The 19,853-nt window shown below is 38.7% G+C and overlaps 1 protein-coding gene across 2 annotated transcripts in view; it reads left to right on the plus strand.

Moving 5' to 3' along the window:
- The window catches only part of NUBPL (NUBP iron-sulfur cluster assembly factor, mitochondrial), a 150,505-nt gene extending 131,439 nt beyond the window's left edge, over positions 1 to 19,066 (plus strand). Inside the window, exons 10-12 of one of the 2 annotated variants that reach the window (XM_074955824.1) lie at positions 409 to 491; positions 7,497 to 7,581; positions 16,873 to 19,066. In XM_074955824.1, the coding sequence (XP_074811925.1) occupies positions 409 to 491; positions 7,497 to 7,574 (161 nt within the window). In that variant the 3' untranslated portion in view covers positions 7,575 to 7,581; positions 16,873 to 19,066. The remainder of the gene's footprint in view (positions 1 to 408; positions 492 to 7,496; positions 7,582 to 16,872) is intronic. The other variant, XM_074955825.1, reaches the window with a different exon arrangement.
- Positions 19,067 to 19,853: the final 787 nt, after the last annotated feature.

Genomic DNA, 19,853 nt, shown 5'->3' on the forward strand with positions numbered 1-19,853 from the left:
CAAAAGTAAGAAATATGTTGAATAGTATGTTATCCTGACACTCAAAGAAGTGTTTTTATTTTGTACCTATCCAAAATGTCTAGACCATAGAAATGTCTCAGTTTGAGCTTTTCTGCATCTCCAGAAAGCAATAAAGCAAACTTCCTGTCATTATAAATTACTGCAAAGCAATCTGCTCTTTTTCCAGAAAATGAATAAATTTGAAATGTATTTGGTACTAATGATTGTGGATACGTGGAACTCTGCTGCAGCTAATTTTCATTTTAAATGCTAATTTTAGAGATTAAGTAATTCAAAGGATAGCCTGAACTAGAATTTGATTTCAGGTAGCTTCAGGGCTAGTTTAATGAAATGCACTTATGAAATATTAAGTCTTTATGTAAATGTATTTTGGTGTTTTTAATGCAGGAGACATTCCATTGCATGTTAATATAAGAGAGACATGTGATGCCGGCCAGCCTATTGTCATCTCACAGCCTCAAAGTGACACAGTAAGTTTAGTGCTATGAACTTAAAAAAATAAACAAACAAACAAAAATACCCTGAAGAGTGGGGAGGGAGGAGGGAAAGGTCTCTGTTATTTTAAGAGGGGAAACTGTCTTGTTAAAATAAGGAAGGAAATCCTGAAAATTTAGTTAATCTATGTACTTGCTCCAAAACCGAGGTACACAGGTATGTGGGTTGTCCTTGCTGTCTTTTTCTCTTTGTGCACATGTTTTTGTTTAATTAGTCTGAACCATAGTCTCAGTAGCAAAAGACTCAGTCCAGATGCTTGCATGCCAAGAAGAGGAAGGGTCAGTGTCGGGCCACATGAGATCTCACTAATAACATAGGTCTTTTAAAGCTGTCTGTTGATCCTTTGGTAGTTGAGCCACGAGAGGATCAAAGGGGAAGGTTAGTTCTGTCAAAAGATCTGTGTAACAAGAACCTGCACATAGTCAATACCTAGAATATAGTTAGTAGGAAGTGGAGGAATTTGTATACAGGAGGCAATGGGATGTTTCTGTGAATTCACCATAGCATTTTATTGCCAAATGAAAGCACTGATGTATTGAGAAGGTGGGGGAAAAAACCAACTTATCTTTCCAGAAAAGTAGTTTTGTACATAAGATATTGTCATACATGTTGACAGTACAGTACTTTTCTGCCTAGTACATCTTTTCCCTACCCTGTGCCTATCTCCTCTGTTTGGATTGTAAGCTCTCTAAAGCAGGGACTGTCTATTACCTCATTTGTACAGTGCCTATCACAATAGGGCTCAATTTTTATATGGTTACCAACATTCTGGAGAGTAGTAGCAAAACCTAAACATTGTTGTACTTCTTAATTTTGTTTTTAAGAGAGAAGTTGGAGCAGAGTACCTTATAAGACTACTAATAGAATGCAACACGTTCACTAGTCTGGGATAAGGCCTGTACTACTATTGATCACAGATCACTATTGATCTGTGAAATAATTGTGTGATGTTCTGGTTTATCTATTCTCTGGATAGATGAAGAGTCTTCAGTCTCCATTCATCAGGCTGTCACCTTTTACAAGCAGTACTTTCCTATTTAAAGAGAGATACAGTAAAATTCTGTAGATTTGCCATCTACATTTGTGAGTTTGTTTCTAATCTGGCATCTAATTCCTGCCCACACTTGCACTGGTAATGGCATTAGGATGAAATCGGGGGATAACTCCATTATCGACATCAAGTTAAAGATGAAATAAGTAAATTTTTAACACTTACTGTGCCTCAGTAGAGGGAACTTTTTTTACACTTTCTCATTGTCTTTGTAAGATAATCGCTTCCCCCACAAAGAAAAAGTAAAAAGTCACTAATCTTTATGCAATTTAAAATTGCTTGTCTCCCCCCCACAACTTCTCGTTTGAATGAGAGAGAACTTTAATGTCTCTCTCTTATTTCTTACTTTAAATAATATAAAATTCACAGCACATAAACAATGGTTAGAGAGGTTCTATGAGGTCAGATTCTAATCTTTAATATATAACATCCATCATCATGTTTCTCAAATAAACTAAAATTGCGGCTGTTCATTCATGAAAAACCACGTATTTTTCAGATAGAGGACAATATGCATTGCACTGTTGAAATTATCTCCACTCTTGTCCTTAGATTCAGAAATATTAAAAACATCTGTTCCGCTTTCCTTAGTGAACATTATAAATGAAATAGAGTTATAGGGCTGAAATAATACATAGCTGAATAAAACAGTGGGCTATAGGGAGAGTGACTGAGTCCTCAGAAAACAATGTGCTGAGTTTAACTGTCACGTTTTAGGTTCTGTTAAGACTAGAATAAAAGGTATATAATCCCCACACCAGTGATGAAGGGGTTAAAGAGAGGCTGTGGACAAGGCTGGTCCCGCCCCTTCAGCCCTGTCAATCATGTCAAGGATGGAATAAGGTCTTAAAAAGAGGAAGTTCTCAGCAGTTGCTAGGCAGTTCTGGGAGAGAGCAGGCAGCTGGGGAGGGCTCTGTAGCTCGTAAAGGAGACTGCTAAAAGCCTTCAGGGGAGCTACCCTAAGGAAGGCCATTTACCACCTCCCCAGCCCCGTGCTTACAAGAAGACAGCGACCCTGATATATTGGATGGGTAAGACAAGTTTGGCAAGCTGATTAGGTGGTTGCTGTCACTACCCTCGATCCCTTTCAGCCCAATCTCCAGCTAAATTAGAGGTACTAAGGACCCTACTATGGGATTATCCTAACAAAACAGATGGGGCATATATATGCAAGGGACATCTGGTAGGGTTTCAGATCCCATGTGAGTAGGCTTGGAAGGATTAGAATTTTATCGATAAATGTCAGTAAACATCTATTACCAAGTACACACACAAACCTATGAAAAAATATTACTATCAGTCATTGACATTTACAGATAGACAAAGTGAGAAAAATGCTGCTTGGGAATGTATTCGAGTTTGATTTAAGGTTTTTGAATCTCAACATTTACTGTAATTAAACAATTATTGTTTACCCGTCATTGTCTGGCGCTCCCCTCCGTAATTTCTTGCAACTGTGAAAATGTAAATAGATAAGAATTGGAAAATACTTCTTAAAAATAAATATCAATACTATCCATCAAAATTATAAAAAATAAAAATTCTGCCAAGCCTACATATGAGGGGGAAAGGTTACGTGTGTGGGCTGAAAATTTATAATTTATTAAAGAACTAGAACAAATAGTTTTGGGAAACATCAGGTAGAAAGAATAGTTGTTCCTTTTTTGAAATTACCAGTAGAGATCTACAGCTCTCCTCCTGGGTGTGGTGCCTAAAAAAGTTAATGGATAATACAGGATTATCAACCATTTATCTTACCTTCAAAGCTTCCTTTAAAGACAGTATTGACCCTCAATTATGTTCACTTTGATAGTCCTCATTTGATGCAGCAGTAGCCATGGTTAAGGAATGCAGCATAAGGACACAGGTAGCAAAATACAACATTACTCTGTGTTCATTGCAAAAATAGTAACTGGTTCGGTCTTCAGTTTGAGGAACATTACTGTTTTGACAAGGCCATGCCCTTGCTCCACATCCTGTTCAGCCTTTGAAAGGTTAAGCATGACATTGGAATGGTCAGATATGAGGGAAACGAGCCTGCACCCAAGGCAGTTCACTGTTTCAATGACTTCCTCTTGGCAGAAAATATGATCAGTAGAGCACAGCTGCCTGTTGAGAGCATTTCTGGAGATGACCGAGTGCTTGGGGTCTCACTGGCCTCAGAAAAGGCAGAAGGCCCAGCACAGTTAACATACTGGGGAACTGAATTGGATTCAAAACAGTGTGTATCATGGATACCCAGAGACAGCTTAGGTAAGGTAAAGGTGTAGATAAGGACAATCAAAAGTTCTACGAAAGCCACTCTAAAACAGGTATAAGTAACTATTGGGGCATTTAAATTTTGCATGGAGGGCAGTGGCTTTGGCTAGAGTCTTGTGCCCATGTGGTGGCTGACACTTCTGGAGCCAAGAATCCTCATCACTTTGTCAGGATGACCAAAAGAAGTAAGGGCCAATTTGGATTAGGGGAAGCATTCTTATAGCAGTTTAATGGGTTATCAGTTCAGTGATCCAGTTGAATGCTAGGATCAGCATTACGGGGACTGTCTGACGCCTCTGGGAAAATTGGTTTTGGAGTTCGTTACCAAGGGAATTGGTGTGCATAGAGGTGGCCTGAAGAGTGGTCAGAGCATAGTATAATAAGAGATTACTTCTATTAAGTTTTTTTTATATTGGTGGCTGTCACTATTTGGGGTGAGGAATTAAATGGTTTTGTTTTTAGTCTGACAGGCAGAGATTCACATTAATTCAGTCAATGAAGTAATGTGGCTGGTAAGGGCATTTGTATTGCACTGCAGTTCGTTTAACATATTTTCTGTGTAGTACGTGTTTCTGGTGTCGATAATGGGATTGTCCATGCTCTATCTCAGTTTCAGGATGACCGATTACAGAACCTAGTGCTGTTTGCCGCCAAGACCCATAGGTGATGCCTCACAGTTTGTGGAACCATGGCTCCTGACGGCTTTAGGATTGGTGGAAAATTCCATTGCCCCAAGGACATTAAGGGTTTATGAGGCTAGTTTTGTTGAGTTCATAGATGAGCATTGAGGAAGCCTTCCATATGTTTAGTACATCCCTGAGTTTCAGGTGGTGAATTATGCGGTGTCTTTGGTGCATTGTAGATTGGCATCATTGGCTATAGTGAGTCACCTTTAGAGGTGGGCAAATAACTGATTTTTTTGGCTTGTCCAGCAAACCAAAAAATCAAAAAATATTCATAAGATTCTGAAAATAACAAAACTTTTTCCACATAAGCAAATTAGAAAAGGGATTGTGTGTCCGTCTGTCCATCCATCCGTGTCCCTTAATATCTGTAGGCCAACTGTTAGGGCACTTGCTTGGGATGTGGTAGACCTAGCTTTGAATCTCCACTAGATATTGCCCCCTCATAGGTGAGCATCCTAACCACCAGACTATAGACTATTTTGGGGTGTGTCACTCTCTGTCTTGTTGAAGCTGTTCCACTGTGTGTAAATCAATATTCATTGAGCCAAAGAGAGAGCGAGTGAGAACAACTGTATAGCCTGGTGATTAAGGCACTCACCTAGAAGGTAGGAGATGTGGATTCAAATCTTCTCTGCCTGATTCATTGGAGGGATTTGAATCCCAGGCTATGAAGTTGTACTCGCTCTTTGGATCAGTGAATATTTCTATTTATATGTAGTGGAACAGCTTCAACACAAGAGACTGAGAGCAACCCACCCCAGATCAGCTGATAGCTTGGTGGCTAGGGATGCTCACCTGGAGCGAGGGATATCTAGTGAGGATTCAAACCTGGGTCTGCTACATCCCTGGCAAGTGCCCTAACCACTGGGCAAAAGGTTATAAAGGGGCAGGTTGATATGGACTCACAGTTTTGCTGACATGGATAAAGGTTTTCCCAATAAAAACTAATTAGATCAAATTCGCAAATTGATCAAAATTGCATTTTTTTAATGAATAAACTATTGGTTCAAAAATTTTCACCAACTTGTAGCAGCATTGCTGGCCTGTCATTTTGTTGCACGCTGGCAGGATTTACTAACACGTGCAAAATTCTTACTAAGGAAGCTTTTGGAGGGATGGTCCGGAGGATAGGGATGCTGCATAGGTTTCAGGCACCTCATAAGCATAAAGCATTTGTTTCAGTGATTGGAAGCTTTACCTACATTGGGGTGCATGTGGATCTGTTTAAAAGCTGCATTTGTCATTGCTGTTTTCAGTGCCTTCAGGGTTAGTGAGGGTGTGCTGGTGTCAAGGGGACAGCTCCAGGAGTGCCCTCGAAATGGTAGATGTGCAACTTAAACAAGGAGCAGTGCCCTTGAAAATTAAGGTATTTACAACCCTATCAATCCAGAAAAGGAGCTACAGAAGAGCTAAGAGAATGCTTGTATGAACAGGTATGTCCAGTAAAAGAGTTTGTGACAACCAAATGGATGCAGGAGCAAGGCCCTTTATACCTCTGACTAGATACCATTTGCTGTGGTAATGGGGGAGGCATTAGCCCATTTGGATCCCAATCGGGCAAATTATGGCATTCGTTCTTTTAGGATGGGTGCAGCGCTGTTCACAGCACTGGAGGGTTTTCAACTCTCAGAGGCTGCAGGCAAGTAAATTGGACTGAAATATGACCTATAAGCAGACAGTCAGCTTGGCATGTGTTGCAGCTGAGCTTCAGGTGTGAGGCTATCCACCTGCAATGGTTTGGGAGAAGGGGCATGTTGTCAGATCAGCTCATGCCTCTTCTGCTCTCGTAGATGTCTGAACTACATCCATCTAATATCCTGATTGCTCAGCTCAGGGGAAATGATCTGGGGGCCTGCCTTGGGGTAAATTTGTGAATTAGGATTCAGAGGGGCATGAGATTAATTCGGTCAGAAATATTTGCAAGGTGAGTATGGCAAGGCGTGGTCAAACCAGCCCATGGGGTTAGGGCTTGGAAGAGCATTAACTGTGATGTTGCCAGAGTCATCTTTGGACATGGGGTGGCTCAGGGACATCTGGTATCATGTGCCTGAATTTTTAGATGTGATAGAGTGCCCTTTTTGGACAGAGGGTCTGGCATTTGGCTTGGAGACTTTAGGAATTGGATTAGGCATGAAATACATAACAGACTGTGGGATGAAGGTGTGACCACGCTAATTACTGGCACCCCGAATGTGCCAGTGCAGATACAGGCTTAAAAAAAAAAAACCGCTCCCAGAGGTAAATGAGACCTGGGACCTTTTGCTTGTAAGGAGAAGGTGAGACCTAAAGTCTTTGCAGACCAAGGTCCCCTTTAGCATTCTCTTCCCCTCTTGTGTGAGGGAGGGCATGAGGGTTGGAAGTTAGTTGAGTCCTGTGGGTAAACTGAAGAGGGTCTACCCTGAGTATATGGTGGGAGTCTAGAAACTCTGCACTGGACCCAATTAAATGCCTAGTATGTGAGAGAGGGTGGGTCGATAGTGCCCCTCTCCATTGTTAAGTTAGTAGAGTTGCAGCCTGCTGTTTAAATCGATCCTTGTGTGTGTCTTTCATTTGCACACAGTTCAAAGATACGCAGGAAATTTCACTCCTTTTCCTGAAGGAAACCCTCCACACTTTTCCATACATCTTGCTTCTGCTGATTCAGGAACTTTGTTGCCATTTATCTGCTCACCATTCCTGTACCCATCTCCCCGAAGAGGGGGAGTGGTTATATAACAAAATCTAAAGCTGGAATTCCACTTTTTTTGTCTGGCAGTATTATTTGCCAGTTTTCGAGGGGGGGGTGTGTGTGTGTGTGTGTGTGTGTGTGTGTGTGTGTGTGTGTGTAGAAGTAGAGTGACAACTCCTCAACACTTCTCCCTTGCAATATACCTCCTCCCTCCCTTAAAATAAATACTGACAGACCCCAGGCCGCACAGCATTGGTGAAGAAGGGACTGTGCTACTTAGGCTCTACTTACACACACCCTCTTTCTGTTTTCAAAGCATTTCTGCTCCTTCTTGTGCTCTTCTGCTCCCCTCAGCCCCACAAGCAAAAGGAAGGAGTTTTTGACCTCCAAGTAACTATCCAGTAAGTTATTGATATATTTGAAATTGTTGGGTTTTGTGTTTTTTTTAATTTCCACAGATGAACTGCTTGCTTTCAGGAAGGACTGTAAACTAATTCCTATTAGAGAGCCTCCAAATAACAAAGGAAAAACTATAATATCTAAAGATTAATCATTTTGTATTAATAGGAAAGTAGCTGTGAGTGATAGATATGAACTCAAAATCCTCTTCTCTCTCCATGCCCTTTCCACCCAAAAAGAAAAAAATTTCTATTTTTGTTGCAAGCCATGTTCGGTTGCTTAGTAATGAGAGAATAAACAACTGAACTCAGCCGTATTATTCAAGTCTACAGATGGCACATTAAAAAGATCATGAATAGGAGAAAAAGTTCAATATATGTAGAGTTGAGTTTGTGTAATGAAGGGAGTATTGATAATTTGAAATCCTGTTTAGACTTTTCACATATGTTGTCTGTGTTACTGCCATTTTATTAGCTTTGGATGAACGACTGAATTTCTCAACAAGATAGAGATTTCACTTTTTAATCACTTCGGAGGAAACAAGTCTAGGTCAAATCACCTAATTAAACTATTCTCTAACCTTGATGTAGGAAAATTAATCTTGCATTTCTGAAATCTTTTAAAACTGAAATGTGTTGTTAAAAGATGACCAACAGTTTTATGTTCCATTCATTGGTATGTGTATATTGATGTTTACTGCCCAAATCCTGGTTCAGTCCACAGGAACTGAGTTGTGTCTATGGTGAAGGGTTATCATCTCATAGGACCTGGACACACATGGCCAAGCAATGGCTGCTACATCTAGGGATGGGGAAGCGTAGTGTTCCATGCTATCCCTAGGCAGGGTTATGAGCTGTGGATCTGTGTTCTCCACAACTCTCTGGCCACTGTGTAAATCAGTGGGCAGATATTTATCAACTGAGACAGCGCAAATAAAGCTGAAATGTTAGAGTTTAGATCCACATCCCTGGTTGGTTTATTAATAAACTGAAGATGAAAAAAAGCTCTGAATAAAACAAAACACTACATACCAGACCTTTCCTGCTTTGCACAGGTGGGAAGTGGGGAGGGCACATCTCCTGATAGCCCTTTATTAGCTGCTGTGGAGAGTTCCACACTTGACCTTCCTTAATCCTGAGTCTCTCCCATCTGGTGCCTGCCCCTGTGTAAGAGGCAGGAAGCCTTATGTCTGGCTTCCTGTAGGTCACATGCTTATTCCAAGTCATGTGCCATGTGTCTATCGCTCCCGGTTTTAAAGGGGCCAAAGGCATGCTGGGATGTGTACATTCACCTCAAAGCCTAGTGTCTTTTTACACACATCACACATTCCTCCCACTGATAAGATGTATATACCCTGTCCTCTGGGTCATAGATTTGTGTAGTTTAAGGTCAGAAGGAACCATTAGGTCATCTAGTCTGACCTTCTTTATATCACAGGATATTATATTTCACCCACTTACCACGGTAATTGAGTCCAATAACTTTTGTTTGACTTAAGCATAATTTGTGTTTGGCTAAAGCATATCTTTCAGAAAGGCATGCAGGCAGGCTTCATCTGAAGACATCAAGGGATACAGAATACACTGCTTCCACTGGTAGTATTTTCCAGTGGTTAATCCCTCTCACTGTGCAGAATTTGGGCTTGATTTGTAGTTTGAATTTGTCTGGTGTCTGCTTCCAACCGCTTGTTCTTGTTGTGCCCTTCTCTGCTAGATTAAAGAGCCTTTCAGTATTGTCTGGTATTGTCTCCCTGTGAAGGTACTTATCAACTGTTACCAAGTCACCTCTCATGCTGCTTTTTGAGAAGTTGAACAGATTAATCTCTTTAAGTCTCTCAAAAGCTAAACCAATTGAGCTTGTTGAGTTTGTCACTGTAATCCATTTTCTTTAGCTTTCGAATAATTGTTGTGGCCCTTCTCTTCACCCTCTCCAGTTTTCCAGCATCCTTTTTAAAAATGCGGAGCCCAGAATTGAACACAGTATTCCAGTATCAGTTTCACCAGTGGCATATGCAGAGATTAAAATCACCTGCCTGCTCTTACTCACTTGTCCCTTGTTTATACATCTAAGCATCACATTAGCCCTTTTCAGCACAGTATCACACTGGAAGCTCATGTTGACTGGCTTTTTCCTAAAAGCCCTAAATCCTCTTGAGAGTCGCTGCTTTTCAGTGTACAGCTTTTCAGTGCACTGACCGCCACTTCCTGCAGCCCCCATTGGCGTGGAGCAGCGAACCACAGCCAGTGGGAGCCACGATCAGCCGAACTTGCGGATGCAGCAGCTAAACAAACCGGCCCGGCCCACCATGGGGCTTACCCTGGCGGGCCGCCTGCCAAAAGTTGCCAATTCCTGATCTACCATTCTGTGAGTATGGCCTGCATTCCTGGTTCTTAGATATATAAATTTGCATTTGGCTGTATTTTGTTTGAATGGGCCCCATTTACCAAGTGATCTAGGTGTCACTATATGGCCGCCATGTCCTCATCATTATTTACCACACTTCCAGTCTGTGTCATCCACAAATTTTATCAGCAGTAATTTTATATTTAGTTCCAGATCATTGATGAAAATGCTGAATAGTACCAATCCTGTGGAACTCCACTAGAAACACTTCCATTCAGTGCTGATTCCCCATTGACAACTAATTTTTAAGATCTGTTAGCCAGTTCTTAATCCAGTCAGTGTGCGCTCTGTGGCTATTGTACAGTGCCAATTTTTTAATCAGAATGTCATGTGGTACTAAGTCAAATGACTTACAAAAAGGCTACATCTATTACATCTTTGCAGTTACCTTTATCAACCAAACTTGTAAGCTCATCAAAAAAAGATAGTTTGACAGGGTCTGTTTTCCATAAATCCATGTTACTGGCATTAATTATATTATTCACCTTTAATTCTTTATTAATTGAGTCTAGGGCTGTTGATTAATTTCAGTTAACTCATGAGATTAACTCAAAAAAATTAATCGCGATTAAAAAAATTAATCGCAATTAATCGCACTGTTAAACAAGAGAATACCAATTGAAATTTATTAACTATTTTGGATGTTTTTCTACATTTTCAAATATATCAATTTCATTTACAACACAGAATACAAAGTGTACACGTGCTCACTTTATATTTATTTTTGATTACAAATATTTGCACTGTAAAAAACAAACCATTTTATTTTTCAGTTCACCTAATACAAGTACTGTTGTGCAATCTCTTTATCATGAAAGTTGAACTTAAAAATGTAGAATTATGTAGAAAAAAACCTGCATTCAAAAATAAAAATGTAAAACTTTAGAGCCTGCAAATCCAATCTGTCCTACTTCTTGTTCAGCCAGTCGCTCAGACCCACCAGTTTGTCTACATTTGCAGAAAGATACTGCTGCCCACTTCTTGTTTACAATGTCACCTGAAAGTGAGAACAGGTGTTCGCATAGCACTGTTGTAGCAGGTGTCACAAGATATTTACGTGCTGGCTGCGCTAAAGATTCATATGCCTCGGCCATCGTTCCAAAGGACATGCTTCCATGCTGATGATGCTCATTAAAAAAATAATTCATTAATTAAATTTGTGACTGAACTCCTTGAGGGAAGAATTGTATATCTCCTGCTCTGTTTTACTCTCATTCTGCCATATATTTCGTGTTATAGCAGTCTCGAATGATGAACCAGCTCATGTTGTTCATTTTAAGAACACTTTCATGGCAAATTTGACAAAATGCAAAGAAGATACCAATGTGAAATTTCTAAAAATAGCTACAGCACTCAACACAAGATTTAAGAATCTGAAGTGCCTTCCAAAATCTGAGAGGGATGAAGTGTGGAGCATGCTTTCAGAAGTCTTAAAAGAGCAACACTCTGATGTGGAAATTACAAACCCAAACCAGCAAAAAAGAAAATCAACCTTTTGCTGGTGGCAGCTGACTCATGATGATGAAAATGAACATGTGTCGGTCCGCACTGCCTTGGATCCTTATCAGCATGGATGCATGTCTTCTGGAATGGTGGGTGAAGCATGAAGGGACATATGAATCTTTAGTGCATCTGGCATGTAAATATCTAACTCTGCCAGCTACAACAGTGCCATGCAAACGCCTTTCTCACTTTCAGGTGACATTGTCAACAAGAAGCAGGCAGCATTATCTTCTGCAAATGTAAACAAACTTGTTTGAGCGATTCGCTGAACAAGGAGGACTGATTGAACTTGTAGGCTCCAAAGTTTTACATTTATACTTTTGAAAGCAGGTTTTTTTGTACATAATTCTACATTTGTAAGTTCAACTTTCATGATTGTTCTACAGTACTTGTAGTTGGTGAATTGAAAAATACTATTGCTTTTTACAGTGCAAATACATGTAATCAAAAATAAATATAAAGTGAGCACTGTACACTTTGTATTGTGTTGTAATTGAAATCAATATATTTGAAAATGTAGAAAACGTTGAAAATATTTAAATAAATGGTATTCTATTGTTTAACATCACGATTAATTGCGATTCATTTTTTTTAATCATGCATTTAATCATGATTAATTTTTTTAATTGCTTGACAGCCCTAATTGAGTCCCATATCAGTTTCTTCATTATCTTGCCCAGGGTCAATGTCAGAATGACAGACCTATAATTGTTAGAAGCTGGCAGCTAAATACTTCAAACATCCTTCTCAGTTACTGTGGACTGGAAAGTATTTCATCATCTTCATCTGATATGAGTACATCATCCTGCTTCTTTCAAAATCAAAAATGAAATATTTATTGAACACTGCTGTCTTTTCTGCATCATTATCATCATCTCCATTTGGGAATGGGTCTGCACCATTGCTAGGATTTCTGTTTTTGTTATTCTTGTTATATGTAAAAAGCTCTCTGTTGTCCTTGGCGCCGCCAGCCATGGACTTTTCCCTCATGTCTTAAGCTTCCCTTATCAGTATTCAGCACCTCATATTTTCTGATTTATATCAGTTCCTATTTATTTCTCCCATTTTCCATTTGTTATGTATTGCTTTTTTATTTCTAAGTGCTGCCTTCGCTTAACCACTGAATCAGGATGGGCTTTTGAATAAAGTTTTCTTGACTGTGGAATCATGACTATTTGGCCATCTAATAATGTCGTCTTAAAAAACTCCCAATTTTCGTCACTTTTCCGTCAAAATTTGTGCTCCCAAGCATTTTCACTCATAATTGTTATTAGCTTTCGGAAATTAACCCCTTTGAAGCACCAAATAAATCTACTCCGGGTGGGGATTCCTCGTTTTGCCCATATTTAATGTAATCAGATCATGATCTCTGGTCCCAAGGCAACCACCAGCTTCCAGTTCGGTGATTAATTCATCTTTATTCATCATAATGAGGCCCAAAATATAGTTATCTTGTGTTGGGTGCAATATATTTTGTGTTAGAAAATTATCATCTATCATTTTTAGAAACTCTGAGACCTCTAGCATATGTCTCCTAAACTGAAGTCTTCCATCACAACACAATTTAATTTTCTACATGTTGCAGACATATGTTTAAGGATTAAATCATCCTGTTCTCTGATTTGATTCAGTGGTTACTAATAGGCCTCCAACTATTCACCCTCCTGGACTTTGTTAGTTTGCACATTGATCTGTATGCATGAAAAATCCTGTGGCTCTGAGTTATCAGTAACTCCTCAAACAGGTAATGGTGTTAATGTAGAGTGCCAGCCCCCCCAACCCCCCACACACACCTTTTTTGCTCACTCTGTCCTTTCTGAACAGTTATAACCAGTGATTTTAACATTCCAATCATGCGAGTCATCCCACCGAATTTCCGTAATGCCAGATATATCAAATTTCTTCTCATCAGTAAGCATTCCCAGTTCTTCTTGCTTGTTACCCAGACTCCTATTACTAGTATATAGGTAATTGAAAAATGTCTTCTCTTCACAGTCTCAGTCACATGGTTAGCAGGGAGATGATTGATCTACTCTCCCTGAGCAGAGGGAAGACCACAGCTGCACATAGTAAGTGCAGAGGCTGCACAGAAGTATAGTTGGGCCAGATGGTTGGATTAGGCACTTCTCCCCATCAGAAAGTTGTGTTCAGACAAGTCAAAGATAGCTGCCTCTATGAGCCAGCCCCTCCTTGTGGAAAAAGAGGAAAATGCTCTCTAGAAAAATCCCCGCTCTTGGATACATTCATGCTGTGGTTGCATAACAGCTGAGTTGCTGTTTTTGTAATTTAAAAAAAAAAAAGCTAGTGAAAATCCCCTGAGGGTAAATCTTTGTTTCCTTTTTTACCTTGACCAGGGTCTGGAAAACCCAGTTTCAAAAATGAATTGGGTTTCAAGGCCTTGAAATTTTAGTCACCACAGCCTGCAAAGGGATGTATAGTCTACTTCTATTGGGTTTCAGAGTAGCAGCTGTGTTAGTCTGTATCCATAAAAAGACAGGGAGTACTTGTGGCACCTTAGAGACTTTATTTATTAGAGCATTAGAACAAATTTATTAGAGCATAAGCTTTTGTGAGCTACAGCTCACTTCATCGGATGCATAAATTTGTTAGTCTCTAAGGTGCCACAAGTACTCCTTTTCTTTTTACTTCTATTGGGACGCCGTGCCCTGTCTCCTCACTCCTCCTGCTCTGGAAGTAGAAACATCGTTTCTGCAGTGCATTGGGTTTTATATGTATATTGTGGGTAAGGAGGAGCAGGATTGCCCCTAATCTTTGATGGGAATTTTACTGAAACGTGAAGGCTTGACTGTTGTGGCTTATGTCTAACTTAAAGAACTTAACTCCATGACATACCTCCTGTTGGTACTTCTTAGTGAATTGTGAACAGAAGTACATTTTCATTTCATTCTGTTTCACTCAGTGATGTCAGACTTGCTTGTAACTACACTGTAGAAAATTAATTTATTAAAATATTGGTTTATGGGGTTACATCATAATTATATGCAAAATAATGCATCATAACTGTGCCGTCTCCATACTTTTCTTCTGTACTATATTTTGGGGACTATAAAAGTGAGTCGTGGTGGCTGGTTTTGCTGATCATAAAATTACCCTAAATCATTCTCTTGTTAAAGATCTTAACACTTTATAGAGTAAACTAAGAATTTTTGAAGCATGTATAGTACTAAACGGTAAAAAGAATTGTACCCAATAATTTGGGATTCTGTTTTTAAAAATAGCTTGCCTTTTTCAAAATGACAACTGTACAAATAAGACAATGTGTTGAAGAATGTTAAGTAACCCCTAGCACAAGACTTATTTCCTACGTAGTAGGAATGATTAAACAGAACTAAATTCTTCAGAATCTCTTGTAGAGTTTCTTCAGTTAGCTATTTGTCACCTTGATTTAGCACTGCTTTATAAGTGCACAAATTGGTAGATTAATGATTGGAGAAGTCTGCTACTGTTTCATGTAGCTACATTATCCAGTACCCACAGAAACTATCATTATAGAATGGGCATATGGAGGAAATATGAGCGACATCAGTGGTGCTAGTCTTCTGAAAAAATGCTAACGATAATTATATTATTAGAATTGCATTTTTGGACCTCTCTTAGGCAGTATTAATGTTCTGAATTGCTTTTGAAAGAAGAAAAAGCTGCCTCCAAGCTGAACTGCAGAATAGGAAATACTGTTGTTCATCCTGGTAGTTGTTATTTTAAACAAGTCTTAGCAGTGTCAACATACTGCTACTGCACTTGAGGCTGACCATGCAAAGACTTAGGTAAGTGAGTCACTTTACTCTCGTAAGTAGTACTATTGACTTCAGTGGGATTGTTCACATGAATACAGTTAATCATGTGTCTTTGTAGCACTGGGGCCCTTCATTTTATCAATTGTGATTATATTATACGCGTCTTGTGTACTGTTTATAAAGGCCTTGATCCTGCATTCCTTATGTACCCAAAGCTTGAGGGCCAGTTCTATGGATACGTGAACACTTAAGTAACAAGAAGTGCACCTGATATCACAGTGGTAAAGCAGTGGGGCTGGGAATGGCAGAAAGAAGGATGGAGGGGCTGAGAGTAGCCTCCAGGTATGGGAAGCATGTGGGTGAGGGTTCGGGTGGCGGGGAGAGTAACACATTGGTGATCCTTCTAGCAATGTCTTTCTTTTCTAACAAAACAGGCAAGACATTCTCTGCAAAATTCCCATTACAGTGGGAGTGTAGGGTGGGCCAGAAACGCAAGCTCATTGTGAGAAAATTAAGAGGTCACTTGATCACTGCCTATAAGTGTCTAAATAGGGAGAAGAAAGCTAAGTAGCAGAGAGGTCTATTCTAGCAGACAAAGGCATAATAAAATCCAGTGGCTTGAAGAATTCAAAGTGGAAATAAGATGCAGATTTTTAACAGTGAAGGTAAAATCACTGGAACAATTTATCAAGCCCTCTTAGTTGGTTCTCCATTGTTTGAAATCTTTAAACCAAGACTGAATGTCTTTCTAAAATATGCTGTAGTTCAGACACCAATTATTGAGCTTTATACAGGGATTACTGGGTCCAACTCTATGGTCTGTGCTATGTCAGAGGTCAGAGTTCTGGTCCTTTCTGGACTTAGTATATGAATCTATGATCAGTTTGATAATGAACCTGGCTCTGTTGGCTTTTAAAGTTGTTAATGGAAAAGGACCTTGGTACATATAATAAGGCTGTCTCCTTGAGTGTTGTTTTGGTAAGTGTCCATGTTCTGACAGCATCTACCTTGTTAGGGACTCCACCATCACACCATAGGTTGGTGTGTGATTGACCTTTACTGGGGTGGTCGTTAATCACTTGGAATTTGGTCCATTTGGGCATCCACCTGAATCTCTTGGAAAAATGGTCTTTTAAAAAGTATTTTCATTTTTAATCCCTGTTGACTCTGTCATATTCTCCTTAGTGCACCCCAGTGTGTAATGATGTCATTTACTTGGCTTTTTAGTATTTTATTTGTTTTTTGTCTGAAGTTTGAAATTGTGTAAGCAGCACCTCAACCAACTTGACAGGACAGAGGAACTTGAGGAATAACATTTTCTGTCAGGGACGAAGGGGTCCTTCACAAGAAGAACACAAGCACTGCCTGCTGGACAGGGCAGATTGTTCAGCTGAGTTTTGGACTGGAATTTTAAAAATAACTGACCATATCTGGAGTTGATTTTTTCCTTGATACTTACTAACACTTAAGTTTTAATTATTATTATTTTATTTCACCAACAAAAAGGCAACACTGAAATTGAAATACTTCTCTGAATGTGTGTGTAAGAACATAGAATGAACAGAAGTTTTTATATTTCTTCTGCTTTCATATAGAAAACAAAAGGTAATAGATATGTTTTTGTTTTTACAGGCCAAAACCTATCTAAGGATAGCTACTGAAATAGTAAGGAGATTACCAACTCCTCCAGCATGATGTGCTCATGTCGGGTACCTGTGATCAGAACTTAACAATAAAGTGGTACGATGGTGTAAGCAGTGGTGGAACAAGCAGAAGTACATAACTCTATGGATTATCTATTGTATTTGTAAAAAAATTGTTTTGAAGTTTAGGAAACAAAGTCTGCAAGTATTGTTATTTTATATTTGTCATGACATCATTTGGTTACATTCAAATGGATTGAAGGATTCAGAAGGAAAATGGATGGTACCTGACATTTTTATATGGTTGTCCGCTGCTGATTTTTAATATCCTTGAACAACAAGGACAAAGTGCATCGTTCAGCAATGGAGTTTCCCTCAGTTTTAATGTGAAGGTTCAGCCTGTGGAAACTCCAGTCCCAGAATACAATGTGCCATCTTCATCCAAGCAGAAAGATTCAAAAGTGGACCATGGCATGTTAAGGATTATAGTCCCTGGCTCACAACTGTATAAAAGATGAGGGCATCTGCAATTTCCCCAATTTATGTACATTTTTATTCAGAGCTCGGTGCTCTTGTTAAATTGCCAACATGGTCTTAAATTGGGCAAAGCATCAAAAACTTAATTAGCAAATGGAAAAACTATGTAATTACCATATGTTTGTGTACATTTACACTTAAGCCTCAAAAACAATATGATCTGCATATTCTGTAATGACTTTTCCTAATGGTTCAAGAGCAAATTTCTTCCCTATTGGATTATATTGGGTTATGAGGTAATTTCCTACTTATGGGATAATGGACTATATGACCTGTAGGCAAATTACTTGCCTGCTTTGTGTTATGTTGAACCCAGATAGAAAACTAGGTAACAGCAAGGTCTTCATTGTAAGACATATCATATCTGAGTTCAACTTGGCAAGGGAAATAAATGACAAAAATTAATTAATTTCATGACTGCATACAGGCATGTGTTCCCAAATCAAAGTAACAATGCAGGATCTGAATGTATAAACTAAAGATGTAACTAAAGAAGCAAACTAAGATACGATCTTCAGACTGCAAGACCTCTTTTGTTTTTTATTGTCTTGTGTCCTATGATCCTTATTTTTCTGTTGGTATAATTTCTAAGGATGAAAAAACATGATTCTGTGGCACAGGCTTCCATTTACAATTAGAAGTTTGAATTTATAGTCAAGACTATTTCACACCATTCAAATATGTATCCTTATGGGAGTTTTGCCCTTGACTTCACTAGGGCCAGGATTTCACCCTTTGTTTATACCATTGTTCCTGTTGCTTTTCTCCTCTTGAAATAATATGACATAAGATAGAATTTGGCATTCTTTGAGCCTGGGCACACTTAAAACATATGCACTGAAAGTGAAATTTAAAATTTTGCTTCAAATTATTAATTGAATCTCAGACTTGAGTGGAGTTTTGTAAATATGAAAAATAATGTATTTTAAGATGACTGATTTTTTTTTTTAACTTAGCTTTCATTTATGTACCTGGAAAAAAGTGCAGAGAAGTAAAATTGCACTTCAGCTGTTTCAGTAGCCATGTTATTTCCAGCTTTTGGATTGTACCTTTATTCAAACACAAGTATCCAATCATTTGCAATTGTCTAGTGATATATTTTACAAAAATTAAACACTTAATGGTGTGCTTCCTCTTGTCACTTCATTGATAACTATTTGCCTTGTTGGTTTGGTAAGAAGTTTTATCTCTATATAGGCATTTCTGTTGCACCCCCCAGAGTAATATTAATTTATCTGCATATATGTATGTCTGTAAACATTTGTAGGGCTCTCATCACCGTAGTACTGTAGGACATGTTAACTCTCAGTGCAGAGCTCGGATTTCCAAAGTTGTTTTTAAAATTTAAAAAAGTCTGTCAGGCTTTCCAAATTTAGTATTTATTATCTTCACTCTTGATGTTAGCAAGTTTGTGAGTGGCTACTGACATTTCCAGTTCAGGATTAGAACTATCAGAATTCAATTAGAGGACTGTTTTTTGGGGGTTTTTTTATGTTTCTCCACATCCTTGGTCGGTGTGAGGGATCAAGTTAGGTTTTTATAATGTTCTTTTAAAAAAAAAAAAAAAACCCCAAAGCACTAGGTTTTACTCTTTCTAGTCCTGCTGCTATTAAGCTACCTTTAATACCTTTCAGTTAACTACCAGTGTCCTGGGAAAACTTGTAAACATAGTTTCCGAAAGAATATGCAAAATGCTTTTTAATTAAATGCCTTCATGGAAGGATTGCCCTGTGCATATTTGTAAATAATGTTTAATGCTCACTGTAGTGGATGAAATTAGATTTTTTTAATAAAGAGTGGTATCAACCGTTTAAAACACTTATAATACATAAAGGGCCTTGCGAGTATGCCACTGAAAGAATTATCCTTGCATATAAGGGCAACCATATTCAAATCAAAACAAATTAGCATTACATGCCTTGTCATCAGTAATGGATAAAAGAATCTTCCTCCTATTACTGTTTCTGCCAATGAATGTAAGTCTGTTGATGCACCACAACTATGGCTTTTACATTATATAGATACTTGCACTTCTTTTTGATTATACAGTGCATATTGATGATTAGTTTTGAATGCTGCTGAAATTACTGTAGAGCCATGCTAATTCACACAAATGACTGGAATTAATTACTGGATGACTTAATTTTGAGTATTAGTGAAAGGCACTACATAGGAAAGGCAATATTTGACTATAAAACAATACATATGGTAAGTTAAAGACATAACATCATAAAATATATTTTGTTTGCTATCCTCACCACAGTAATTTACTTTCAACTACGGGATTTGATATTTCATAAGCAGTGGAACAGGTTTCTAGGGAGGTTGTGGAATCCCTGTGTCACAAGCATACCCTGCCAAAGACCCTGCTGCCTTGTGGTGCCCTGCTTTATGGAGCTCTCCTTTTTAAGAAGAAAAGTGCTGTGAGTTCAG

This window comes from Natator depressus, chromosome 6, assembly GCF_965152275.1.
Source record: "Natator depressus isolate rNatDep1 chromosome 6, rNatDep2.hap1, whole genome shotgun sequence".
NCBI classification, from domain to species: Eukaryota; Metazoa; Chordata; order Testudines; family Cheloniidae; genus Natator; species Natator depressus.